This window comes from Boleophthalmus pectinirostris, unplaced genomic scaffold, assembly GCF_026225935.1.
Source record: "Boleophthalmus pectinirostris isolate CB_2022bp ecotype Guang Dong unplaced genomic scaffold, ASM2622593v1 HiC_scaffold_5, whole genome shotgun sequence".
Taxonomy (NCBI): Eukaryota; Metazoa; Chordata; class Actinopteri; order Gobiiformes; family Gobiidae; genus Boleophthalmus; species Boleophthalmus pectinirostris.
Window position 1 is genome coordinate 27,250,727 of NW_026571404.1, and position 27,898 is coordinate 27,278,624.

Sequence of the window (27,898 nt, forward strand, 5' to 3'; positions counted from 1 at the left end):
ACGAGCGTTGGGGATAGAAATGCTAATTGCCTGTGCCAATTTCCTGTTATTGTACTCACAGAATTTATCGCAGAACAACAGCCTGCATTGTCTGAGCGCCAGTAAGTAATAAAGAATCTCCAGAAAGTGCTTGAATGGCTAAATGTAAACCTTGTTTGGCTTGACAGCTCCGGGACAGCTGATAGCCTTATCCAGCGCAAAGTCACATGATCTCACATCCCTGGAGGGGGGAAGCTTGAATGGGCTTCAGGTTCATATACCCAAAGATAATCACTATCTGGACCGCTCTCAGGGAAGTAGAAAAAACTTTTGGCGTTGCCGGCAGGATTGTTCTCCACCACAAATGGATTACAGATGTTCCAGACTAAAAAGCTCTCTTGGATTGTGACAACTGAAACAGAAGTGATCTCTTTAAAAGGAGGGCTCATAGAAATACGCCGCTCCTTGGTGAATACTTCTCGGTGTTTAATTCTCCAGTTTGGAAAGGGCTGATCTGGAAAAGCAGCTCAGGAGGTTGTAGCCGCTGCCAGACGCTCTGAGTCAGAGTCTTCAGAGGGAGAGGGGATCGTTTCCTAAATAGAGCACCAACAATCAATGAAAGAAAAATAAACCGCTCGCTCCAATGGCAGATTCTCCCCTTGGGTCTGGGAAGCAATCTTTAAACTGGTATTTCATAACCTCTCACCCCATCAGTTATCTTTACGTCTCTGTAAAAAGCTATTTTCTGGCAGATAGTTTGCAGTGGTTTATGTGGTTTCAGGCTTTTCCAAATTGGCCGGCCTGAGTTTATGAATACAATTTCAATGGGAAGTCAATACGTTCCCTATAGGATTTTTAGGCTTGTTTTTGGAGCCAGTGTGGATAAGCTCTTGAAAGCTAAATAGTCCACTCAGGGATGGCCAGCTTGTACAAACTTACCTACACAATTACGTTTCTATCAATAATGACACTACATTGGCTCCCACCTCAGTGCAGAGCAAAACACATTTGGGGCCTGCTTTATATGTGAGCTGTTCATCCTCTCCTTTTTGAAATGTGTTGAAATACAGACAACCTGAATCTCTCAAAATGGTGTCATAAATGTCACGCTCTACACTCCCTCGGTGTTCCCTCTATCAACAAAACAAAAGGAAGTGAGCAGGACTTTTCCATGGCGCGATGATATCAAGGCCTCCGTGGTGGTCGCTGAGTTCACAAGAGAGATTTGAGAGGAACTCCACTCTGCTTCTCTCCAAGTTGAAGTGGCGCCAAGATGGGCTCAACGGGCTTAGGACCAGGTTGTGGTTACCTAGCAACACTCTAGCTGGGGGCCGCAGAGGCAGGACGGTCCAAAAAGGAGAAAAATGAAGGAAGGGAGGAGGGTGGTGAGGTTTCATTTGTGATACCCAGTCTACTCTCCTAGGGCAACCTGCGAAAACACCCAACCTGGCAACCCAAATGAGATATGAAAGGGTTTGAGAACAATGTGGCATTCATGTGGCGCTTGGACTGGCCCAGGTTGGGAGATGGGGGGTAGGAAGTAGACGGAAGAACTTGCTTTGTTGTGCTAAGCGTTCAATAAAGCCAAACAATGGGACGCATCAATCAGACCAAGGATGAGGGGGAAAAACTCTGTAAATTAAATGATATATTACTTCTCATTTCTTATTTGCTGAGAGTTTAAAGTCTTAAACAACAAGTTGCAAAGAAATACATCCCATCAAAATATGCACAACCAACAGCAATTCATATTTTGAAGTCTTATTAAAAAAAATCATTGCCCCCATCCTGACAAAGTTGTATCATGTCAGAAGGGATTGTATCTGATCCAAATTGAGATGTTTTTCTTTCCTATAATCATGTAAACCCTTTAGCCTTTTTGAAGCCACATGAATAAGCCAAACTTGTCACATTTACCCAAACTGAATCACTTTGGCTTTCTGGAAAATTTTCAAAGGAATCTGACGCCTGACCTCAGCCCTCTTCCTGTTTTTGCTCAACAGCCCATTCACCTGTTTGCAATTCCCATTAATCGGATACACTTCTAGTAAATTGTATCCATGTTAGCAGGCATTCTGAGCACTGATTTTGGGGAGTGACTGCTTTCAGGAGTATGTTTACGACCTGCTGGCATGTGCACAAAAAGAAGGGAGGTTTTTAATCTTTCTCCTCTGGCAGACTGTCCTCCTCCCGGCCCCCAGAAGGCCCTATCAGCATCCAGCTAACAGCACTGCCACCCTGGTCCATCTCTTGTTCCACTATGCGGACACACAAAGACCTTGATTGTACTTGTGATGCCTCCCTCCCCCGAACTTATCACCACCTAAAAGCTCGGCCAAGAGTGTGACGCCGGGGCCAGAGTAGGCTTCAACTATCAGACAAGTGCAACAAGGAAGAAAAAAAAATAAAGCCACACGCTGACACAAAGGCACGGATGATGTCACCAGTAAAAGCAAGAGACGAGAGCAGATGAGCATTCAGGGTTCAGATGACAGATTTGTCTATTTGGTTTCCAAAGCTGAAAGACAAAAGCAACTGTCAGATCATGATGTACTTAAGCTTGGGTGCGAGAGGAGATTACAAAGCAAGCACGAAGCAAGTTAGACAGCACTTCAAAAAGGATATGTGCCAGATTGTAAAAGATGCTCAAAATGACAAGCAGGAGTATATCAGATTCAGATTAAGTGTTACAAAGCAGAGTGAAAATTAGCTGTCAGAAGCCTTGTTTGCATAGACTGTAAACACAATCTAATATTCCTGCAATTATGTAAATTCGCAGCAATCTAATCTGGAAGAAAATGCTCAAGATTACAAATAAAGAGGAAATAAATGCTATATAAATGTCACAAATTCCATCCCGAATTCCTACATATTTATGAACCAAATATTGTTTTTTGATTCAAATGTCTATTTTAATCTATTCTTATTTCAGTCCATTAATTCAAACACTCAGTTGGTTAAAAAAAGAACCTTACAGATTAATTAAACCAGCCGAACTTCACCTTCCCCATTCACCTGTGTGACCTAGTGCCCTATGAACCCTCCTACATCCGCTGCTGCACATTTTCACGACTCGAGTCAGACCCCGGCAGCACATGGGTCCTTGCCTTTACAGACATGCTGTTTTCATGACACACTCCATCGCAAAAACATAAGAGGCTCATTAGCCTTAAACCCCCCGGTCCCGACTCCTCCCCCGCCTCCCAGCATCCTTCGCAAACACCCCAGCCTTTTTATTATTAGCTTTCATGTCCACTCACACACATGCAAACACGAAACATGCCCCTTGCCTGGGAAATGTTGCCTCCACATCCTTGCGAATCAGGGCAGACACATGGCAGGGGGGTAAATTCTCAAAACAGTTTGCCTTGGGGTTATCCACCACCCCCCTGCTTCCTATTATCCGGTTTTCTGTTGCCCTTTTTTCCCCAAAATCTTCGTCACCTCACTCCCAAGGGCTCCATTTCTTTCAAGGGAAAACGGAAGGTGGCACAAGGGGGCAAGGAGGATGGTCCACGACGGCCAGTAGCGACTAGCAAATCCCTCCAACTCTTAATAAAAGAAGGCAAGGAAAAAAAAGCTCTTCTATTCGTCTCCTGCCAGGAATCGCCACTTGTGCGCGCTCTCTCCGTCCTCTTCCAGCGCTTTTGGCCACATCACTTTTTCCTCCCCGTCTCCAACGTCCGCTCCCGTTAACGCGGTATAGCTCTTCACGGCAGGTTTTCGGGGGCTATTCATCCAGACGTCAGGCTCACTTGGTCAGCCTTTTGTTGAAAGAAAGAGAGAAAGAAAGGAGAAGGGGTGGGGGATAGACAGCAAACAAATGGGTGCCACAGCTTCGCCGAGGGAGGAGGGACGGTGAATACTAGAAGGAAAAAAAAAAGCGTGGTGACGGCGAGAGGTGCAGCGCTTCTGGCACACGTTTCGACTCTACAATTCTCTCTCAAGCCTTCCTCCTCACTCAACATATTTTCCCTCCCCATTCCCCTCCCACCCTTTTGGTTATATTATTCTCAATCTGGCTTTCATGGTCCTTTTAAAAGTGCCAGCCCCCTTCCCCAACCGTTCAGCCTTTTCTTCCTTCAAGATCTCCCTCTGTGATTTTTATTTGGTCTCGTACACTCCCTGGCATGAGTTTCATATTGGATATGTGTTACTGTTCAACTAGTCATTTGGACAACACGAGGAGTAGAGGAGCAAAGAACACACACCTGCACTTGGGTGAATGAAGAAAAATGGTTCCCTGTCAAAGTGTCACGTTGTAGTAAAGGAAATCCTTCCAGGAGACTAACTGATTCCCAGATTCGAATGGCACTGACAGATTAGCATGTTTACTACAAGAGTGATTCGAGATACTAGCCCTGTACTTAACCCTGGGCAGCGACAGATGTCTTAAAGGGATTTGAGTAGAAAAGGTTAAGTAGACTGTCTTCACCACAACACAAGCACAAATGATTGAAGTTTGTTAGAAGTTCAGAAAACAAGAATTTTGGTAAAATTCATACATATTTTAAGAAAACAACCATAAATCCTTGAAATTCCACAGATAAACAGACACACAGGACAGAAGAAACTCAGGGCTTTGATTGCAGTGGTAAAGATGTTTTCAATTAGGATTGTCAAGTATCAATATCCAGGAACTAATCAATATTAAAACTAGGTGTTCATTTGTGTAGTATAGACACTAAAAAACACCTAAAAAGGACACTGAATATTTTAAAGAATGGCCTTAATCTGTAGAACTAATAAAAGACCACAGTTACATTAAATTGTGTTTTTTAATTGTGGCATGAAAAAATTTTCATAGTACTAAAATCAAGGTTTAAATTTCAGTGTTGTGGCCAATGAGAAGAAAACCATTACATCTCAAATATATCAACCGTTTGCCCTAATGCTAATCAACACACATTTTTTCATAGGATGGTAATTAATGATCAATACTTTAAAATCTTAAAATCAACACCAGCAAACATAATTACCTTAATAGCAGCAAATACACTAATCCTAGTTATACTGAGTGAAGACTGACCACTTACCATATTTAAGATTGAGATAAAAGAGGCTTCTAAGTGATAATGCAATGGCTGTTACTTAAACTAACATCAATGCTGAATAAATTGCACAGCACTACAAACCAGAATCTCTAGGCTAACATTAAACATGTCCACACATTTAACATTCACAGACATTGTGTGAATGCAAATGATAATTGTTAGCACTGCATATCATCTGCATATCAAAAAATCTATTGAGCCTTTCAGCTATGAGTGCACCATTGCTTTACCTTCTTATGGGACCTTGTGGTGCTATATGTTCAATAATGTTCTTGTCACAAGTGTCAGCTTGTTAAATTTCAATTAAGTTACTGAATAATCACTACCACAGAGTAAAATGTACAGCAGTGTAGCATTTGTTGAACTGGATGAAGTGGATTGAATGTATTTACCGTCCACTCAATAGGCAGTTTAAAAGGCTCCATTCAAGTGGTTTGATTACAGCATGTAACCAGAGCCCACAGTCCGAAGCCTGGAGGAAAAAAAGGCCCATTCACGAAAAGAGAGTACTTGGAGGTGAGGAGATCGAGGGGGGGTCTACTGTATCGTTTGACCTCTAAAAAACCACCAACGCATCTGCCGCCTGTGATCTGCAAGGCGGGACGTTGCCAAATGATTCACGCAATTCAGGGGAAAATGGTGAGGAGAATGAAAATGAGAAAGCACAGCTGCAGGTGGACAACAGATGTGTGGATGGGCTGAGCATAAATACTTATTAGTCCATTCAAGCCGAGTGTGCACGCATCCAAAATAAGCCATTTTCACCCTGGATCATTCAGAGCCAACTGGTATCATTTAGAATAATATAAAAACAATATGGAGGAAAGGGATGACTAAAGGAATAAGTTTAAGGTTAAAAAGAAGCTTATTTAACCAAAATAACAACTACAGCAAAACACAGAATTGATCAAAGAGGTGGAAATTATTGCAACTTGCAACAAATGATAATTTAAATATTTGGATTCATTCATATTTAAGTCATGTGTTTTACATAACCTGGAGCTGGGATTTTTAATAAGCTTAGCAATTAAAATTGCAAGGGATTCTGGGTGAAAATAAAATGCAAAGCACTACTGTAAGTTAGAGCTGCTCTGCAAAGATGCACGATGGAAATATTTTCAACAGAAGCCAATCTAAAGCTGTACACTATTTTTGTATTCACTTTGTGTTATGTTTGTCAACTGGAGTCACTGCCTTTAATACAAAGACACAGATTTTGCTTGGTTCACACTATGAACTTTTAACCTGTCTTACAATAGACTTCAAGAAACAGTAGTTTAAAGAAACAACGGTGGTGTCCTTGTTATGTTTTACATGTATTTCTATTTTTTTTTTTTCATTTACAAAATATTTTCTTATTTTTCCATTTTTTCTGTTCCAATTGTATTTTAACTTTCACCATGGCATGGTTGGTGCACTCAACCACTTTTCCAATTCATTTCATTTTTTTGTTCAGCACAGCCTGTGTGAAATATTTCCATTTACTCACTTGTTAAAAACCACACAGTCCTATTCCAATCCCATGTGATCTGAACACAGCTGTGAGCACCTCTCGAGACATATATATTTTCCAAGTGCAAATGAGATTCATCCACACCTCCAAACTAACTCGGCTACCTTTTGTTCAAACACAGCCGTGCATGGTCACATGGCCAATGCAATGCAACTGTCTCTGCTCTGACTTAAGACCCGTGAAGATTCCATTTTTTTCTGAAGATGAATAATTTAGGCCAAATCCGGGGATGGTAGGAGCGGAGAGGGCAGATTTAATGAGAATATAGGAGTCAAGGAATTCAGTTTTGCATTTTGATTTTTTTTTTCTTTAGATTTTTTCCGAAGCCACAAATGTTTAAGTACGTATGACCCTGCGCCTTTCTTTTCTTCCCATGTGCTCCCAGAAGCAACAGTTAATCACTTCATGTCTCGGTGAAAAGGACGCAGCGCATTGGGCTCAGAAAAGCATTTTTTCTTCTGCCTCTACAGTCAGAACGGCTTTCAAGGACTGTTCGCTTTTGTTGATCTTCGGCAAATCGTCTCTATGCCTGGCAGGCTTTCCAAAAAAATAAAAAATAGCAGGATATGTCAGGTGTCAGGCCTCTTGAATGCAATATAATATCAGAGTGTTTTTGAGAGGATGAATGGCTTCTCTGAGCTGACATTTCCAACCTGCTGCAGCGGTTTAACTACTAATATAATGGCTCCATTTTAATTGTAAAATTCTATTGGTAAGGCGTTTTGCATTGCCAGGTTTTGTGCTGAAATAAGTGCATATTTGACAAAAGGGGACACTTTTTCCAACAGATTGTATGTTTGTATGTACTTGTCATGTAAATTACTGATGGCAAGTACAACAGAAAAACAACTGATAGACTCCCAAAGTTTGATGATATGCATTCAACATTTTCTCAAGATAAAAATATGAATTCATTAATCATAAATGATTTGTGGAAGCACTTAATTCTGTTATACTGATGTACTGATGGGTAAGTAATAGCATGGATGCAATGATGGCATGCTTATTAAAGCTGCACTTAAATGACAAGTATAACATTTCCTTAAAAAAAAAACTTTGAATTTGGTTCCATTGTGTATCAACAGTTATACTTCTCCTAGATGCAAACATTTTTTACTTATTTGTGCTTTAACCTACCAGCTGTCTTTAGTTACCATCACAGCCCTTTCTCAATTTTCCAAAAACCCACAACCACTGTCAGAAAATAATTGGCTGAGCTGGATGTACCATTTATTTAGAAACATATTTCCTCCCGTTGCTTTTCTCCTCCACACTTTCTTAAATCAGGCGGGTGTCATGGCAGAATAATTTCCTGCAAAGATTAATTTTCTTACCGGGAGAAGGGAGGCGAAGGGAGACAGCCAAGGAAACAAAGCCACAGTGGCATGGTTTAAGACAAAGAATAAGAATAAAGGCAAGATAAAAGGGAATGAGAAATCATGATGTGAGTTGATTTGAACTGAGTAGAGTCCAAAAGGCAGTCAGATGTATCATATTTATTTGAGAAAGGCACTGGCTGATATTAAGAACAACATCTGGTGTGGAGAGAAACTCAGCTCTCTTCCTCAAATGACATGGCCACAGCCACCTGCCACAGGCAACGCAAACAGCACTCATATTTTAGTGCAAATAAATACCGGCTGCATATCTTTGATACAATGAAGTAAACAAAACTGAATACTAAAGGCAGAAAGGCAAGGTTTAAACGTTAAAAGCATCAATTAGAATAATACTATGCCAACAGTGCACGTCATCATTCTATCCAACAAGCAAAGACCTCAAGGTTGTGACTTTGCTAAGCTGTCCACTTGGTTTGGAAAGTGAAATAGTACTGGACAAACAAGTCACTCCAGCCGAGCCAGCAAATCAAAATGACCTTTAACTGTCTGCTTCAGGCCCAAATACGACCACCAAAAATCTTACAGCAGCACAGCTTTATCTCCTCACCAACTCCATGCCTGACTGACAGCTGTCAAAATGCCCTTTACCCTTCCCCCCTCCGACAACAAGCAATCACTGTCCCATAGTCAAGCACTGCCTTTCCTCTTAATCCTCACTCAGTGCAACAACTGCCCAGCTCTGACCTGCACGCTGTTAATACATAATCTGCCATCTCCAGGACTAATACACCGGACCCTCCCCCACCATCATACCAGGGCCTGGCCCAGGAAGAAGATGACGGCTAGTGTGTCACGCGAGTGGAGCTGACCTTGACTGGCAAGGGGTCCACTGCCAGAGTGGTGGGACAGGGGCCAAGTGACTGCAGGAAGTGAGCAGGAGGCTGTCATGGAGTGTGGGGGATGGGGGAGTTCTGGTTAGTCATAAAGACAGAGCTCTATTGCGAGCACACATAAGAAGAATGAATGTTTATACAAACATGAGGTGTTATGTGCATTTGGGAAACTAATGAACATGAACTGATAATACTGAAAAATGCAATACTCTAATCAACTCTTATTACTTCGTGAGAATCAACTCAAAAAATCATGTCAGGAAAATGGTTCACTTTTTAATCAAGTGCACAAGCTCTACTGTTATTTGCAATTTGTTGTGTTGTATGACAATAGACCAGCCCCTTAACCAGGAGCAAACTGCCAACAATAACCATCCAAAAGCATGTTGCCTAGCAACATACAATTTAGGAACATGCTTTCAGAGCAGCCTCGCTGCTGTGTCCATTAACAGATGAAATTACCAAAGCTACAAATGTCAGCCACATGCAAATGAAGTCTACCCTGCTGACAGTGTGTATTAACAATGTGCACCAAGTGTATGTGGCAGACTTGAAGAATGTCTTCTCAAGCATGTGTCCATCTGTGCACAGAGCAGCATGTTTTGACAACCAGGCAATAGGGCTCATTCATAGCTCTCCTGGGTTTGGAAATCAAAGGGATGAGAACAAAACTACCTCAGTAAAACGATTTGTTCCCAGAGCGACTATTACTTTTACTACAAGACTAGGTACCGCACACAGTCAGCCGACAGACTAGTCTAACAGAATCAGTATTTGTAGATTAACGTAGCAGTGGAAATGGAGGATCTATGGGATTAAAATCCTCTCTTCTCATTACTAACTGCACAGAGAAAATGATACAATCACACATCAGCACCATAATTTGATTTGATCTACGCAGGAATAATACTTGTCTATACAGTGCAGGCAATGCCAAAAGTGTGACACAACTGATCCAATTTTACCATTCCTCAATGTTATTTGTTCCATGGATTTATTTATTTATTTTTTACTCACAACTCGATGTTATATTTTAAAAAAAGAAAAGCAGTGCAATACTACCATGTGTATAAATGGAAGCTGCATGAATGCAGTAAAGCCTACTTTTATCAAAATAATATGTTTAACATCTGTTTAATCTGATTGTTGTGGCAGAGTTCTTATACTAAACAATACTATATACTATACTACACTATATGACTCTAAAGATGTATTCTTCAACCAAATTATATCAAAATCAATAATTAAGACATAAATAATACAACATACTGCTCCAACAACAGGGAGAATAAAGCATATCTTAGAGATGTTGAGTGAAATATCTCATTTCAAAGCGGACATACAAAGCAGCAGTAATTGCCTTTCATTACAAGTAAATGGAAAACATAAATGTAAGATGATGTGCATGACATGTCATGTGCAACACAATAAAATGAGAACAAAAGACTATTTACTTGTATCTGGAGATGCCATTGTGGAAACAATCACTGGCGGACCAGTTCGCCTACTGAGCTTCTGGTTAGCAACCACAGTACTTTGGCTTTGACCAGGGACTCCAACAGGGATAAGAGCATTGTCTGGAATAGGGCCTCCACCTTTACGCATCATCTGAGGACTTGGGTGAGGGCTTTGCATGGGCGACATGGGCAGTAAACTCCTGTCTCTCTTCATCAGCTCCATGGGCACAGTGTAATTGGTAGAGTAAGCTTTAGGTACTTGTTGGGGTGGCTGTTGTAAAGCTGGCATTGAAATGGGCATTTGTTGGGGCATGGCTGGAAGTTGATGCATAGATCCTGCAATGGCAGGCATTGACCCGGACATGTGCTGGGGCAAAATTTGCATACCTTGCATGGGCATTCCTGTCACCCCTGAAGAGTAAGCGGACATTGGTCTTGACTGAACAGGCATCATGGCTCCTGCATATGGCACTGGAGAGCGAGGGGCCTGTCCAGGAAAAGCTGATGCCTCTAATAGATGCTGAGAGGGGGCACTGCTGGGCCTCCGACCCACTGTGTCTCCCATTCTTGGGTTGATGGTTTGCATGGGACCAGGTGTTTGTGGGGGCAAAAGCTGCGGATCTACAGTCAATGTTTGTGGAGGATGCTGTTGCTGGCTATAGATGTCTGAGCGATGACTAAAACTATTTGAACGCCCTCGCATTGTCGTCTGTGACTGTGTTAACACCGGTGGGACTTCTACAGGGCGCTTGCAATTTTGAACAACCCGAGACAATACACGCGCCTGACCAAGGTTAGGTGCCACTGTGCGGACATCATTCTCTTCCATAACTGCAAGCATGCTTGTAGAATCAAAACCTTGCTGTATAAGAGAAGAAATTGTGCTTTCTGACAGGCCCTCATTACGCAACAAAGCCAAAAACTCAGGATCAGCAGGCTTCTTTGAGTCAACTGGCAGGGGAGTCTGTGGAACAGGAGGAAGTGTAGCAGGGACAGGAGCAGGCAATGGTGTGACAGGTGGAGGAGGAGCTGCTACAGCCTGGACCAAGGCAGGAGCAGGGAGGACTGCAACTGCTGTAGTCTGTACTGGGACAGGTGCAACAGGATGAGGAGCTGCCAGAGGAAGATTAGGGTCAGGCATGGGCACTGTGACTGCAGTGGGGAGGGGCTGCTGCTGCAGATGTTGCTGCATTTGTTCTTGCTGTTGAAGTTGTTGTTGCTGTAACTGTTGCTGCTGTTGTATCTGTTGTTGTTGTATTTGTTGCTGTTGCTGAAGCTGTTGTTGCTGTAACTGTTGCTGCTGTAACTGCTGTTGTTGAATTTGCTGTTGCTGAATTTGCTGTTGCTGAATTTGCTGTTGCTGAATTTGCTGTTGCTGAATTTGCTGTTGCTGAATTTGCTGTTGATGTAATTGCTGTTGTTGAACATTGTACACTGTAGCCGTATCTTGCCTCATAGCCATGCCCTGACTGGCGGGGTCAATCACCAGACAGGTGGCTGACTGCTGTTGTGGATCCAACGGCCGCCCATTCACATCAGTATAAACCTGTCCAGTCACAGGGGGAGGCTCACCTGCATAGCGCGGAGAGGCATGATCCAAAGGATAATGGGCAGGTGATGGAGCTCGAGACGGTATCCGTTGTTGTCCATCAGCCATCATTTTGGGAGTACTAGGCTCCCTATAAGCTCTGTTCACCTCATGGGAGGTTGGTGGAGGGGGTGGAGGAGGAAGAGGTGATGAAGGGCCCTGGGGTGCGGCTCTGCTACTCGGCCCATGGTCCCAGGCAGCCCGAGCAGCTGGTGTCATGCCATAATGTGAGCCAGACCTACTGAGAGGATGAGGAGGTGGTGGGTGGTGATCCGCTCTGTAGAAAGCTTCAGGGGGGCGAGGTGTAATGGCCGGGTCATGGGAATAGTAATCCTGATGTGAAATAGATCCTCTATGGGTCATGGGCCCCCTTTCGTAGTGGTTGAGATCAGGTACAGAACTCTTCCTCACTCCTCGTGGGTCCGTGTACATCTGTCCGTACGATGAGTCTTGGTAAGAATATAGTTCACGTTTTGAATCCAGGTCAGGAGGACGCACCCCTGGAGCAGGCTCGTACCACCCACCTCCCTCTCCGTAAGAAAGAGAACTCCGCCGGCCAGCTATTCTCGCCTGCTGCTCATATGCACTCTCAGTCCTCTCCCACTGACCCTCATTCCCCCCTAAAGTATCCCAACTGTGGGAGCGACCAAGAGGCAATTGCTTGTTAGCGACAAGCATTGGTAAAGAAGAAAAACCCAAAGGCCAAAAGTTCAGTATAGAGAACAAGAGTGAAAAAAACAAAAGTGTAGTAGTTCCTTATTTCAGTTCGCATAAAAAAATAAAAAAAAACAACAAAAAAAATACACACAGCTGATGAGAGATGCACAAAAGTGAATGAAACTGGTCTATTGTTATACCCAGTAAGGTTGTAATATTGTAAGACCACACTATCGAGTGTCTCTCTCTCTCTCAGCAGGCAGTTGTTGAATAATTAATCTCTGGTCATGCTGGTTGCTGTTCAGGAGGAAAAAGGACACCCCTCACTAACACAGATCAGAGCAAAGGTAGTCCAGTTACTTCGTTTAACAGAGCACCAGGATAACTACCCATAGAATAAAACAAGGAAGACAGGGCAAGCGGATGGGATTGGTTGGGTTAGGAATTGGGATGGGCCAGGGCTTGGACTAATCCAATAGGGTTTATCTTTCCCTTCTCTGGGACATTTTACTTCTCTGCCGATTGCTATGAAGGATTACATCTAAATAAAGCCTGTTTAATTCCACCTCCCACTGTGACGTCACATGAACCAGATACAAGCGGATCTGGTGATTGTGATGGTCACTATGATGATCACATCTAAGTCCAACCCCCACAAGCCTCTCATAACTTCGGAGCCTCTCTTACCTGGTGGAGTGCGTCGACAATGAGTTCAAGTCTTTGGTTTTCTGGATTCTAAGAGCTGGGAGGGGAAGCCGGGCAAAGCAATGCGGTTGGCTCCATTGAATGCAAATGAAATACAGTTCTCTCTCTAAGTCCCATGTGCTGTCAGTAAACATCAAATCCACTCTGATTGGACACTAATCCTCCAGGCCCCATGCTTGCAGCAGAGTCACCGCGTAACTGCCGGCCAACTTACTCTGAAATGTCCTTGATGGCTCTGAGGCTCAATGCTCCGCTCTCTTCTATCCCGGATCCCTGACTCGGTTTCTGTCTATTCACTTTAACTTGCAGTTCCAAATAAGTAAAAAGTTTATAGATATTAAAATAAAACAACAAACAAAGCAAGACAATTACATTAAAACAATACTCTATAAAACCTTCATTTTAACAGCTAAACTCGGTAACCCCCCCCTTCCCAAAGCATCCCAGTCTTCTTATGTTACAGTTCAATAATCTGGATTGTCAAAGGGGAGGAGTTTCTTTATATCCAAAGCACCTACAACTATTCTGATTGATTGATCAGAAATTTCATGCCTAAGTTAAGTTTTCTGAATGGGGTTTTTTATCACACTGTTTTATGTCTTATCACATACTGTAGATCACATGCAAAGCAAGACTTTTATGTTATAAGACATTACTTAAGCTATTAGAGGGTGTACCTACAAACCCCACTCTTGTCTTTGTGGTCTGAACCTGATCTCTGCAGAGAGGAAACCTGTTTACTAATGCATGAAAACAGATGTAAACTGTGGAAGTGCTTTTTTCTATTCAAATCTAATTGGTTTTTTTTGCAACAGTCGGGAAATATATCCGGAAATGCACTGGGGCACTTTTAGGTATTTCCTTACAAATGTTTATTGTGGAACTGTATGTAGTCAATATTTTTAATCACAGTTAAAGCGATTAGAGACGATGATCAAAACAGGAAATGATCCTGGTGCAGTTCCACAAGGTGACTGCAAAATCTGATGAAAGTGGTTCAAATCTGCAGATGACAGGCTTTTGGGAGGTTCAGAGGAACCCAAGTTGACTTCATATAAAAGAAAATTAAAATAGGATGGATGATGAGATGAAGGCACATGGAAAAAAAATGATAAAGATGAATTATTTAATCAAGGCTGCGCTGAAAAAATCTTTGAAGTCGCCCCAATCTTATTAATAAGGTAAACTTGTGCCACTTTTTGTAATAATATTTGTCATTCATTACAAACAGTAGTCATGGATTTTGATATAAGATCCATATTGTATTATTTTTCTTGCCATCATAGAATTATCTTAAACATATATGTGAAGCTAATTAGAATTACAAGTGCGTGTTCAAACATTCAAGCCAGTACATATTCATAAAGACTATTTCAAGGGCAACAGTCTATAGAGTAAATGTGATCCCTTGCTACTTGCCTAACCTCTTCCTGTCTTCCTCATTACTTCTAGTTCAGCTCTCAAGAGGCAATGGCTCTCAGAAATCTCTTAAAGTCAACCTCAAATAGAAGGTGTGCACTCTTAGCCAATGTCTAATCCTGTCTGGAAAGCAAATTTCAGTGCTGTGTATGCCTCCAACTACACTATGTTTGACTTTTAAGTAGTAATGTTCTTTGGTTTGCCATACTTGCCAGGCTATGCACACAGAGCCAGATTCACTCTAACGCAGGGATTTAAAGAATTAAGCTGAGGATTTTTGAAAAAATATAAAACCACCCAAGCAGACGTGCATAAAGACCAAACATTGAATACGGAGTGGAGAATTGGAAAAGCACGTATGATTTGGTCATATGGTGTATTGAAGTACATTATTTAAGTGTTAATAGAATTATGAAAAGAGTTATAGAAAAGACTTACAGAATAAAGTATATAGTATCTTGTACAATATTCTACATGGTCTTTATGTATGTAAAAAGAACACAAAGAAAAAGCGCTCCTTGCAGCAAACTAGGGCAATGATATGCTTTTATGTTTATTATATATCAATTTTAGTAGTACAGCACAAGAACACACACAAAAATATCCATTACTGACATTTTCACAGTCCAATTAATATTCAAACCTGCAACCTTGTATAAATTTGTTTCACCATTAGTAAAGTTAAATCTTCTGCAGTTCGTATTAAACTTGATGGTGCACAAATTACCCCTTTTTTTATTAATTAGAGATATAATGTGTGTAGCAATGACTTTACAATTCAATTTAATGCTATTCTAATGTGTGCATTTAGATCTTTGGCACTGTACTTACAATGGGACATTCTATGAGCAAAAGAGTAATTTAACAGTATAATATTGCATGCCTGCTTTCTGCGCTGTAGATTTCTCATGCACTGAGCCAATTTGAAATGTGTTGCCACTTACACGCAGCCATCCGACAGTGCAGGGAAACACATATCCAAACACCCAGCGCTTCACAATCCTGGTTCCTCACTCCGGCCCTTTTGACCCTGCTCCAGCTCTGCGCATTGACAGCGGCACTTCGTTAGTGTCCCTTTTCATCCACACACGCAACCTCCTCCAAAGCCGTAGCCTTGGTCTGACGTGCATACATGAATAAAAATGACATGCAGCTAGTTCAATGGGAATAGAATAGTGCCGGAGAAATAAAAACAACTGTCTGTTTGGGCAGACGTGAATTCGAAGCATGATTTGAATGTTAAATGCACATTGGCTTATGCATGTGCGTGGGGCAAGAGGCTCCGACTGGAAATGGGATTACAATGGCCACGTCACTGCGGAGAATAATGCTGTCACATAAATTGTAATGCACACTTAACTGATAAAACGCAGAGTTGGCTTGTGGGCGACTCCAGTGGGATTATTTTGCTCTAAAAGCATCTCTATAGCCACTGGATGGACTGCAAAATGGAAGCTGACGGCAAGGAAGTTTCTACTTATTTAAATGGCAAGAGACAATCTGTGCATTATTCTATACTATGGTTTTAGGCTTTTGTAATGTGTAATATTTTCACTAAACCTCTGTTTATATGACAGGTTGAAGCAAATTGAAATATGATGATTACATTTATAAAAACATAAGGACCAGCTTCAGCAGTGGCTTAATATTCATCCGGGGTCAGTGGTTCAAATTTGCCAAATTTAGCATTGTTAGTACAGTAAAGCTACAGTGGCCGGATGGGATTGGAAGGGTATCCGGTAGGGTAGTGTGCAAAGATATTAAAATATTGAAATATTGTGTTACTAAATTTGGTGATACAGTATCTTTGTTGTGGGCTGCTGTATCGATATATCTCCAAAACTATTTTTTTGGTATCCCTTAACTATTTTTTTGTGACCTCACTATATTTTTGTTGCTAATTTAGTGGAAGGAAACATTAACTGTTTTGATGATTATTTCATATTAACTTTGCACAATTAGTGTTTTAACAAATAAATATTGTTGCTAAAATGTATATGGTTCTTAAAAAACAGCAGTATATCACAGAGTATCATCATGTATCACCATATCATAATTTCCAGCCCTAATATCTGGTGTAAACAAAATATAGGTGAGAGCAACAATATGACAACAAAATACGCTTAGTGTTGCAAGAGGTGTGATACAGATACTGAAGTATGTGCCATTTTATGAGCATCTCACTGCTTCAACTAGAATATAATACAAGCCACACATTACTTATAGTACTTTTAAAAGAAGAGGTTCCCTTTTTCTTTTCTTTTTTTAACCCAAAAGCACAAGAAAGATACATTGGTGCCAACACAAACACAAGCAACTGCAGACACTAGATACAGGAAACAGACAAATGTGAAATTAAAAGTATTCAGAGCATAAAAATTATAATAATGTTGGACAAGCCACAGTGCTGTAGCAGACTTCCCTCCAAAAACAACACGGCTCTCGGTTTTCTTCCCTCCGATGACTTCATACCAGTGCTGGATGCCAAAGTGTGAGCTGGGCTGGGGGACAATGGAGCAAAAAGGGAGGGAGGTGGGAGAGAACACAAAACCACAACTACACAAGGAGAAGAGATGGAAAACTAACAGTTACTACTGCAACTTACAAAGATTCATTAAAAGTTGGTACAGATATGTTTCAACAAAGGACAATTCAACCAAATATAGTAGGCGGTAATCTAGAGTTTTTATAATGCCAGTGGCTCCAGTCCAAACCCGCACAAGGCCTCATAGCCCATTAATGGTAAAACATTTTGTAACAGACAAAGCAGAACTTGATCAAGACGGTTAAGTGTTTTGTTTCAAATGACTCAATGACTAGTCAGATTTAAAAATATTTGGTGTGGCACAAGTTCACCGCGTACAATCATACTTAGTAGATTACTAGTTCTTAGTTGTCCCATTGTGTTCATTTGCAAACTATTTAGCAATGAATACTTCAAGTGTTAAAAGATATCATTAGATGCAAAAACTATGTTCTACCATCTATACGAACTTAAATAAATTGATTATTGAGAGGATCTGGTCACCTTTCATTTCAATGATATGACATGACATGATAAAACACACCTTGAATTTTTACCCTTCACAAAGGTAAAAAATGTAAAGCAATGAAATTTCCCAATTGATGTTTTTAGCACAAAACAAAACTGTGCTAAACCACTTTAATCTGCCATGCCAGCTGATGCATTTGATCCACAGCAACAGATTCCACTGCCCCACCTTGTGGTGTCCGCGTCCAAGCACAGATTTACAACTTGTAAATCAACATTCAGGAACATGCTGTCACATCACTGCACTGCTCGCCTCCATCTCTGCCGGACCAGTCAGTTAACACTGGCTCCGCCGCACTGCCATCAAATTGTGGAGCTGCCCAAGCCAAAAGCATGCTGGGTACACAGATGGAGCAGACAGAAGGACACACGGGAAGAGAGTTAGACAGAAAAAGGGGGGATAACGGAGTACAGGAACTGATGCTCACAACAGATGTTTACCACAGTTCCCTTATTGCACTTACACTTCAGCTGGCACATCACCAAGCACTTTACAGATGGACCAATCGTACCATATACGTTTGGATATCTGATATGTAAACTAAGGATTAATTGAAATATGTTCAGGAGGCAATGACAAGTATCAAAATTATTTAATAAATAATATGTACTAAAGCACAGCATGATGTCTCACCTCAACAGCCCTCTGACACAAAGGAGGATACTGTTGAGGGACAATTACCAATACCAACAGAACCTTTATTCTGCCTAATCTGATTTGAAGTTCCAAGGAAAACAGTATCGTTACTTTTCAAGAAGTTGAGCAATGACAATAAAAATAAGTGGTGTGTATGTCTCATTATGATGCATAATACAACGCGGGCAGAAAAATTGTTCAGCGCCAGTTAATCAGATATTTCCTTGGAAATGCTGAGGTTGTGGTGAACGATAAAAAGGCACTGCGGGCACTATTCATATTCAAACAATTCAAGCTGGATCCACCCCTATAATTATTAGCCAAAACTGCAGCCAAGAAAAAAAAAACACGAGAAATAACATTGGTCTCTGGCTGTTTCTTGTTGCACTTTTTCCTCAATAAAGAAGTGGTCAATCAGACAACACTGCCCATTAAAATGGAGTGGACGCAGCGCGCATTCCTTTAGAAGTTTTCAAATTGCCTGCTAAATTCTGATGTGCCACTTCACAGCTAAACAGACTGTGTGTGACTCGACTTTTACACAAAATAAAGTCCAGTTTCAAAGTGACTGAAGAGTAATTGATTCACGATTTTGGTCTTAGATGTCTTCGGTCCACACAAAAATCTGAGATGAAAGGGAAAATATACAGAGAGAGGGACTGATAATCTTGTCCGAGGATCAGTTATCTTCAGTGGAGGCACATTCACGGTTGGTCTTAAAATGCACATTCCTGGACCGTGACTTCTTTTGATGGGAGTAAACAGGCACATTTGATCAGGCATTTCCAATTGAGTTTAGATGGCTAGGCACGGCTCTGCTGGCCACTCATCACAATGAGTCGAGACGTAATCAATGCACTCCGCTGTGAAACAAGTATTGGATTGACACAGTTATCCTCAGAAGATAAATGCAGATTAGGGAAGCTCCTCTCTCTACCACAACGCAATCAAAAATACACCCTCATCTCCTTGTTTTTGTCAATACACATGATATCAACTTTGATTTCTATTTCACGCCTCAGTCGCAGCACTGCTTACAGATAATAGTGACTGCTTTTGACATTACGGTGCACAACAGCCCCGTCACTCTAGATGTTTTTTTATTTGTCTGAGGAGATTTTACCCTACCGTGAAAACACCATGATTCACTCCCTCCCCTCATCTTTCACTGTGAATCACCCTCCCTTGGACGTTTATAGAGCGGCAGTGGTGACTAACAGTATATTAGGGCAAAATCTTCCACTTAACACTACACTTCAGGTGAAAAAATAAATAAAAATAGTAGCAGTCCTGATTATACAGCTGTGATTAACAGCAGTAGTAATGCGGTCTTGCTAGAAAGGTTTATCAGTTAGTAGCGGTAATAAAATTGTAGAGGTAAAGCAAGCAACAAGAAGTAGTGAGAAAGGAGGTAATTACTTTCATTAATAGTTCAGAGGTAGAAATAATACATGTACCAATTCAGCTTTTTCAGTTCTCATACCAGTACTTCAAGCTTTAAGTAGCCACAGTCAATATGAACCGATATTAATGATCCTAATAACTCAAATAAATAAAATAAATAATAAATAGTTCAAAATTCTACAATACTATTTTAATTTTGACTATGGGCTGTGTGGTGGTTTGTTATGTCTGAACAGTGCAATACAGTGAGTAGTTCTGTCCACATGTACAGCATCATCTTATTTACAAGTAGTTGTACATTTTAAATTTTTCTCTCTGTCCTGTAATTTGTACATCTGGTCACATGCTTTAGGTCAGATGACCCCATGCTCCTTAAAAGGGCTCAGTAGGTGGTGTGTCAGTATATGCCCTGACGAAGACACCACGTGTGTCAAAATGTGATAGCTGGTCCCATGTAACCATTAACTGTTAATTAACCTGAAATATATATTGGCATCACCAAATCACACTTTTTACCCACTTATCATAAACACTTATCATAAACATAAAAGTAACTATACTGGGATAAAAAGACTGCTTTAAGATTAAATACAGGCAATAAATGCCATTTATCCTCAAACAAAAATACACAAAAATATAAAAATCTTGTGCCATTAGTCTCCCCAGAATCTAAGGGAAACACTGTATAAAATAATAATAATACTCATTATAATGTACTAGTATATTGTAGTATTGTGGTATGATTTAACAGTGAAAAACTATGATTCACAGTCTGTTTATCTCTCAACATGAATCATCGTGTAGACATTTTTAAAAGCACCAATATTATCAGGGGAAAAAAACTACTTGTACTGACTTTATGGTTGATAAGTTGAGCAAAGCGCTGTAGAATCTTTCAATAAATGCTGAGCGGAGGGGAGAAAACACTTTTAAGAATGTTAAACATGCTGGCCTCTTTGTCGAAGTGAGAGATGAGTGGATGAGAAATACTGCGATAGTAGCGGAGTCTTGGAGTGGTCGGAGATGGCACATGTGGCTCTCATTCGGAGACTGGAAACAACAGTGCATCTCGGCTTCATTCGAGCAGCTATTATGTTGGATCTCAAGTAGATTTTTCCTTGGAATGAACAAAGCTAATGGAAGCTTTTCTAATTCTGCGCAAATGGGGTTTGTTGAGAGAAGGTTCATTTAAAAGCAGCGAGGAGGGCAGAGCCAAAAGAAAATGGAACTAAATAGTGTATGCGCGTCTTTCCACTGCAAAACACAAAATTTAATTGAAATGATAGATGATGATGATCAATGCCATTTTCTTACTCACAAAGGTTGTTCCTAATAATAAAGATGCTTTCAAACTGTACCCACTTCTGCCATTAATTACAAAAAGAAATTTGGAAAAAGAGCTCACTGCCTTTATATTTTTACTTACTTATATTACATCGTCCCCTTCCCGCCCCCATCAGTAAGTCTGCTTCAAATAGGCTATATATTTCACTTATGACATCATTGTTTATGATGCAGATGCTCCTCTGTAATTGGACATACAGAATAATGAAAACACAGGTAAGAGATCAGTTAACCATGACTTTTGCCATGACGCATTTTATTGTGATCTGACCATCCCCACAGAAAGGTCTGAACAATAATGACATCATACTTTGAGTCATCTTCTGGACATTACTGAATAAACTGTGCTTACATTGAACTACTGACAACCACTGGAGCATGTGTTCTATCTTTCATCACGGGGAAAACTCTCCAAAAATAAGAAATGGCTGTGGTTTGTTGTGAAAACGAATAGGGGGAGACTTTGTACAAGGGGGTTGGCAATTAAAGGTGATTATAAAAAGGAAAAAACTATTGATAAAATTACATGACTGATCTGGTATAAATGAGATCTGACTGAGTACCAGCTTTGACAGGCAGCCATTGGTTTGAAATAAAGAAGAAAATCAGTGCTTTGTCTGTGTCTTTTCTTACAGGGAGACGCACAAACACAGCCACAAATCAATGGTGCTGTAATCAATCAGGACTCTGAGGAGCGCTTCAGTTTATTACAAACTCCCTACTTCATCTCAACAGGAATCTGAAAACGCACACTCTTTTATTCAACCATCAACCCACTCCCGGCCTCCTCCTCCGAAACACTTCCACATCTCAGCCCTTGCCGTTCTTAGACAGCCTTCAAAGAGCCAGTTTGAAGCAATGGCTGGTCCCAAGGCGCCTTTTGACACACGAGAAAAAACACACTCTTATGCAAACGATCCCACTGGCTTTTCACGCGGCGCACAATAAAGTCTCAAAACAGGGACAGTTTAGTTACAAGACACACGCAGAAATTGGAGAAAAGAGCAGTACCTTCGCAGATCCGGTCAAGCCGCTGGCGCTTCACTTTGTGTTTGTCGGCCAGAGCCATCCTGGTACTCACGGAGGTGCCCTCGGTTTTCGAGACTTTCTGCCCACCGCTGCTCCTCCTTTGGTCCTATGATTCTTCGATGGACAAACACTTAGATGGATGATGATGTGTTATACCTGGAAAAAACAACGCAATGTTTCAATTGTGATATACTGAACTTGTTTCAAAATAAGAAAAGCAAGAGAAAAAACAGAAGGATTGTCTTTTGGGTACAAGGCACAAAGATGTATACAAAGTCACAATGGGTACTGAGCTTAAGTACGGACTGCAAACCTGACACCATTAAGGATGTCATGAATGATTAAAACTCAAAATTGTTTAATTCAATTTTAAAAGTATAACTAAATGAGGTTAAGAATAAGATAAGCATAAGTAAGATGAAGAAGCATGGATTCATTTTAATGAGATTTTAGTTTGTTGTTTTAGTTTAGTGTTTGCTTACGATGTGTAGATTTCAAAAATCTATTGCTTTCCAGTGATGCATTGCTGTTTTCAACGTACGCCTTCGAAAAAGCGGTGACACCATCAGCTCGGACTCCAAAAGAACAGCCTGTCTATTGACAGAGCAATAACAGTCTCCTGGTGGTGATAAAATGTCTGACCAAAGCCTGTCTCAGGTGTTTTCTCTGAAGACCATTTACTTCAATAACTGCGATCTGCCCCCTCCCCACATGTCACAGCTGTCACCTAACCCTGCAGAGAGAGCACTGTCCACAAGAGGGAGTGCCGCCTCAGAGTGAACCACTGATTAAACATAGCTGAAAAATGTCATCTCTCCAACCCCCCCAGATCTGAACCTAGTCTAGTAAAAACAGACAAACAAACAGAGCACAAATGAGTCGTTTTACCAATCATTTGTGTTGCCGAGAGACTAAAGAGCAATCGTCTAATTGGTTCCTGCTGCAGCCTGAGGGACATGGCACAGTTTTAGGAGCAGAGAGGAATGCACAGGCTCCTCTTAGGTGCAGGCAGCACAATGTGAACAGGAGAGGATGACAAACAGATATAGGCCCAGCAGTGTGCATGGAAGTGTGCATGGACTGGGAGGGCAGCGAGCAGGAATGTGGGTCAGTTAGTCAGCAGGCGGAGGGGAGGTTGGATCAGCAAAATGAAGACACAAAGGGAGGGAGTGGGGGGTGGGCTGGCCAGTGAGCGAGTGAGAGCCAGAAAAAAGCATCTTCTGACTAAAGCTGCTCTTACAATAAAGAGATATGACACATTTCGCAAGGAATTTTAAAAGGTTAAATATCAAGCACAACAGTAAGTAAGTACTGGCAAACAACATTTTAGCTCAAATTATTCTTAAACCATCATAAATAATTACTCTTGATCGTCTAAATCAACTTTAAGATTCACAAATCAACTGAATTGAATACAACAAAGACACTGTAGTGTTTCATTAACTTGCTGCTAGGCCCCCACAGTGTAAATCAGGGAATATTTAACCTGGAAATCAACAGAGTTCCCACGCGATTAAGAGAATTTTGGCTGTCTTGATACTTCTGGTTCTTGGTACACAATTGCCTCCACAATAATTGGAAATGATTAAAGGTTAAAAAAATTGCAAATAATGCATTTTCTTAACAAGACTGATATTACTGGAGCAGTGTACTCCTGATGCTCACAAAGAAGAAAAGGTCACTATACTGTTATGGAGTGAGTGTTACTTGACGGTAAATATCACAGCATATTAAAGGTCTGTCTCCCACATAATGTTGAGTTGACTTTTTTGAGCCATTATACTTGCCACATACACATGCTTACATTGACCAACTGCTTTTCCACAAACATTACTTTGAATTAAAAATTTTGTCCACATAGAAATTTTTTCAAAATGCAAAAATAAAATCTCCAAAATGTCAAACATTTATCTGCTAGAATGGTGGGTAGCCCCATCATTATAAAATGTAAAAAATAATAAAGATATTCAGTTTTGATTGATCCCTATTTTAAATTGTTCTTTTTTTTTCATAATTTGTATACTGCTTTTAGATTGTAAACAGCAAATCAGTGCCTTGTCACAGTGGAAGGCAGTAATTTCCCAAAGTTTTTCATTCCTTTAACAGCATCCACCAGCTGGAAGGAGACGGAACCTTGGACGTTTTTATTTTTTATTTTAACACAACAAACTAAAACACATTTCCATATTAATTTAATGAACATAAACAATGTGAGTCCAAAGTCATATCTCAATACCACATGCATTTACTGACAGAGGATCGACAGTCAACTCCTCGATTAAAAAAGCCTAAGCATAGCATTGACGATTAGATATGACTGAATCACAATCTCAATTAAAACTCAATTAATTGCACAGCCCTATCATAAAGGTCTTACTTAATAGTTCATTATTGGAAACCTGCATCACATCAGATCAGACATCAAGGTTCTGCTAGCACTACACTGTACAACTTATGTTTAGACAATGACAAAGCACCTCGTAATACTTTGTCAAATTAGCCTTATCATACGAAGCAACTGGAGGAAAGCCAAACTGTTCTGAACCGTGTCATGACTGTAGCTGTGGCAATAAGCCTTCACAGAGAAACACATACAGAGCACTGGCCTCTTCCCACAGTGTTCAAACACGTTCTTTATTTAGTCTCCGCTCTCAAGTGCTGCTCTCGCTTGACTATTTAAATCATGATGTATCGAGATGTGCGCTGTAACTACAATTAGACCCACTCGGCTATGGGAGGTGGGAGGTATAAGCTGTGCGGCAATATGGCTGAAATGATGAATGGATGCTGCGTTTCTATTTGGCCAGCTGTTGAGGCAATTTCCCAGCTGCGTGCTTTTTGGGGAGAGGGCACTGCAGCTCAGTGAATCTCGAGAAAACACTAGGAGTTCAGTTTTTGGACTCTGAAACACTGACAAAAGCACTCAAGTCTGTCTTTAAGCTAACGCGCGCAGACTGGGGCATTCCTACCTCCTCCTCCACAAGGTAAGAGTAGCTGCCAGAGAGCGCGGAGCCACATGTGGGAGTTGGAGGAGAAGTAATTGAGCAAGAGGGAAGGCAGGAAGTAGTCAGTCAGAAGCGGGGGAGTGGTAGCGGCAGCAGTGTGGTGATGGTGGTGGTGGTGGCTATGAATAGACTGGAGGAGAAGAAGAAGTGCACGGGCATCTTTCTGCCAACACTGGAGGTCACAGGAGCAGCTAACCGCGCTCTGTACAGCAGCAACTCTGTGAATATGAGCAATAACTGCCTCTAGTACAACTTCGTCCGCTCACATCAGTGCACAGGTGGCTGCAGTGCAAGATACAAGTATGCAAACAAGACTTGTTTATAGTTTCCTCATTGGTGCCTCATGTTTCCCTAGCAACTTTTCCTCCTTGTGCTGTCTCACTACTTGACAGCACAAAGAGGCAATGTCCACAGTTAAAGGTGCACTATGTAACTTTTCTGGTGGAGGATCTGCCTCCTGCTTGTGTCCATGCAATTGAATAAATGCAAGATATGTTTAATGCCATACTAGGCAACATCACAGGCAAAGCAAGAACAAAGGCAAGCGACTGGTGGAACCCACAACAGATTGCCCAATTCAAGTCAGGATCTTTCCTATAGAGATGATTTCACAGTGGTAGTAACCATCACAGAGATGAATGGTGTCATAAACGCAACTTCAGCAGAAACAACAGGTGATAAAAAATTTAACGGGGTAAGAGAATTATGAAGTTAGACTTGTTCAGCCATACATTCTTGATAAGATCCCTATCCTCCATCCACAGTTCTACATCATCATGCAGACTGCATGGGTAACCAAGAACACTATGTTACAAAAATTCAACAAATGCAAACTCTTCTCTTCATTTTAGAGCAGCAAAGGCCCTTATAGAAGTACTGAAAGATGAATATCTTGTGTGAAACTAAAATGTTTTTTTCTTCAAGGACTGTCAGCTGTGATAAATGCATTACTGTGCCCCACATTTACAGAAGCACAGTTCAATTCCTGTGTTGTGTCTGAGAGAAACTATCCATTAGCACGTTATGGAGCGTGACATAAAACAAACTCCCTTTAACAAATGGACAGACTATCACATTTGGTAAGATGAGTGGCTTTCCGGTTGCACTATAGTTTCTTTCTATTGAAAAATAATGTTGAAAATTTAGAGTTACAGAAAATTAGGTAAAGGGTATGTAAATTAGCCAGGCTGGTGCCACCTAGTGCCTCCACTCAATTTCATTTCTCTCCAGCAACTATGTCAGGAATCAAAATACACTAGACGGTTGGCACCAGCCAATCAGTGAAGAGCCATATATTCAGTGTTGTCAATGATTCCTGAGATCGAGGATTTAAAGCCAAAATAAAGACAATGTTTGGTGAATTTCATCAAGGAGAAAGATATTGCCCTTCTTCCTACGGGAAAAGCTTAATATACCAGTTAGCCCTGTTAGCGGCGCATTACATACGTGACTACCAAATAGCAGCGATTGGTTAAATAAAAAAAAGTACCCGCCTACTGTCAAGGGAATGAATTCCAACGCTGCAAGGTCAGACGGTTTTTACAAAGTGAAACCAAAATTTTAAAGCGTAGAGCCTTTAGAATCTCCAGAATCACATGTCCAGAATGACGTCTCTCTGTATTTTTTATACAGAAGGAAATCAGTCTGATCACCACTCCCTCAGTTGTGCCTTGAGCCAGATTCAGACTGTACTGTGCAATCAGATTTGTTTATTTCAGAACAAAATCAAACATAACTCACCTCAGATGAACAGAGTTTAGAGCTTCTCTCATTTTTTTTTTTAGTCCCCTGTGATACTTTTTCATTTCTTTTTTCCTCATAAGCAACCATATTTGTTTTGATGCAGACAGACTGCATTTCCCTGGTTGGCTAATCCACCTGCCAATCACACCCATCTGAACTCAAGAAATACAATTCTGGTGAACAGTCTCACATCTTTGTAAAATATTGGAGATGTGTGTATTCTGGATCCCAGAAAACCAGAATCCTGTTGCCGAGTTTGTTTGACAGTCCTTCTGTTATTGATCACCATGCAAAATACTGTATGTCAGACCGCACTAGCCCAAAGCAGCTCTTGAGGATTTTGTAAATGTATTTAACATTATTCAGCCAACTTCCCACATGCTTCTTAACCACACTAATGTGGTCAGTCATGCTAAATAACAATATTAAAAGAAAGTTAACACTGCTGATTAATCATAATCTGATCCTTTAACATTGACATCTGCTCCAAAAAAATCCATATTGGCTGAGCCCTAGAATATAGGTCAAAGATACCAAAGACATAAATGAACTCTACCTACACCAAATAAAACAAATTAACTAAAACAACAATCTGTTGTGTAGGTTAAGGTAAATTAGCTGAATTTGTTTTAGGTTGCAAAAGGCATTCTCAATCTCCTCCTGCAGTCTCTGAGGAAAAAAAACAAAAAACAACCACACACACATTGCAAGATGGGGTTAGCCAAACAACTAGGTAGAAAAGTCTGTCTTTCTTGGATCTCTGTCATGGGAAGCCGGGAAAAATAAAAGTTTATGTGAAATGGCAAGGAAAAGAGAATGTAAAGCTGGTCGGGACATCGCAAGTCAACAGGATTCCAAGAGAAGATTGAACTGCAAACAACTGTTCCATTTCAGTTAATTCTCCACCACAAACTTGTCCTTGTTTTTACCTGTTTTATAGCAGCTGTAGAGGTGGACCTACCTTGAAAACCTCTGATGGAAGTCAAGTGTGCACCTGGAAGCGTTCAGACATGACAGCTCAGGCCCAGACCCTCTCTGGTGGTCTCCGGGGGACTGCAAACCCTCCTGGCTCACAACAA

General features: G+C 40.9%; 1 protein-coding gene across 5 annotated transcripts in view; it reads right to left on the bottom strand.

The window, feature by feature from the left end:
* ctbp2a (C-terminal binding protein 2a) overlaps nucleotides 1-27,898 on the bottom strand; it is a 67,625-nt gene that overhangs the window by 23,288 nt on the left and 16,439 nt on the right. For 4 of the 5 annotated variants that reach the window (XM_055162704.1, XM_055162705.1, XM_055162706.1 and 1 more), the window contains one exon: nucleotides 22,054-22,227. In XM_055162704.1, coding sequence (XP_055018679.1) covers nucleotides 22,054-22,111 — 58 coding nt within the window. In that variant the 5' untranslated portion in view covers nucleotides 22,112-22,227. Of the gene's footprint in view, nucleotides 1-10,233; nucleotides 12,503-22,053; nucleotides 22,228-27,898 lie in introns of those variants that run through there. The other variant, XM_055162703.1, reaches the window with a different exon arrangement.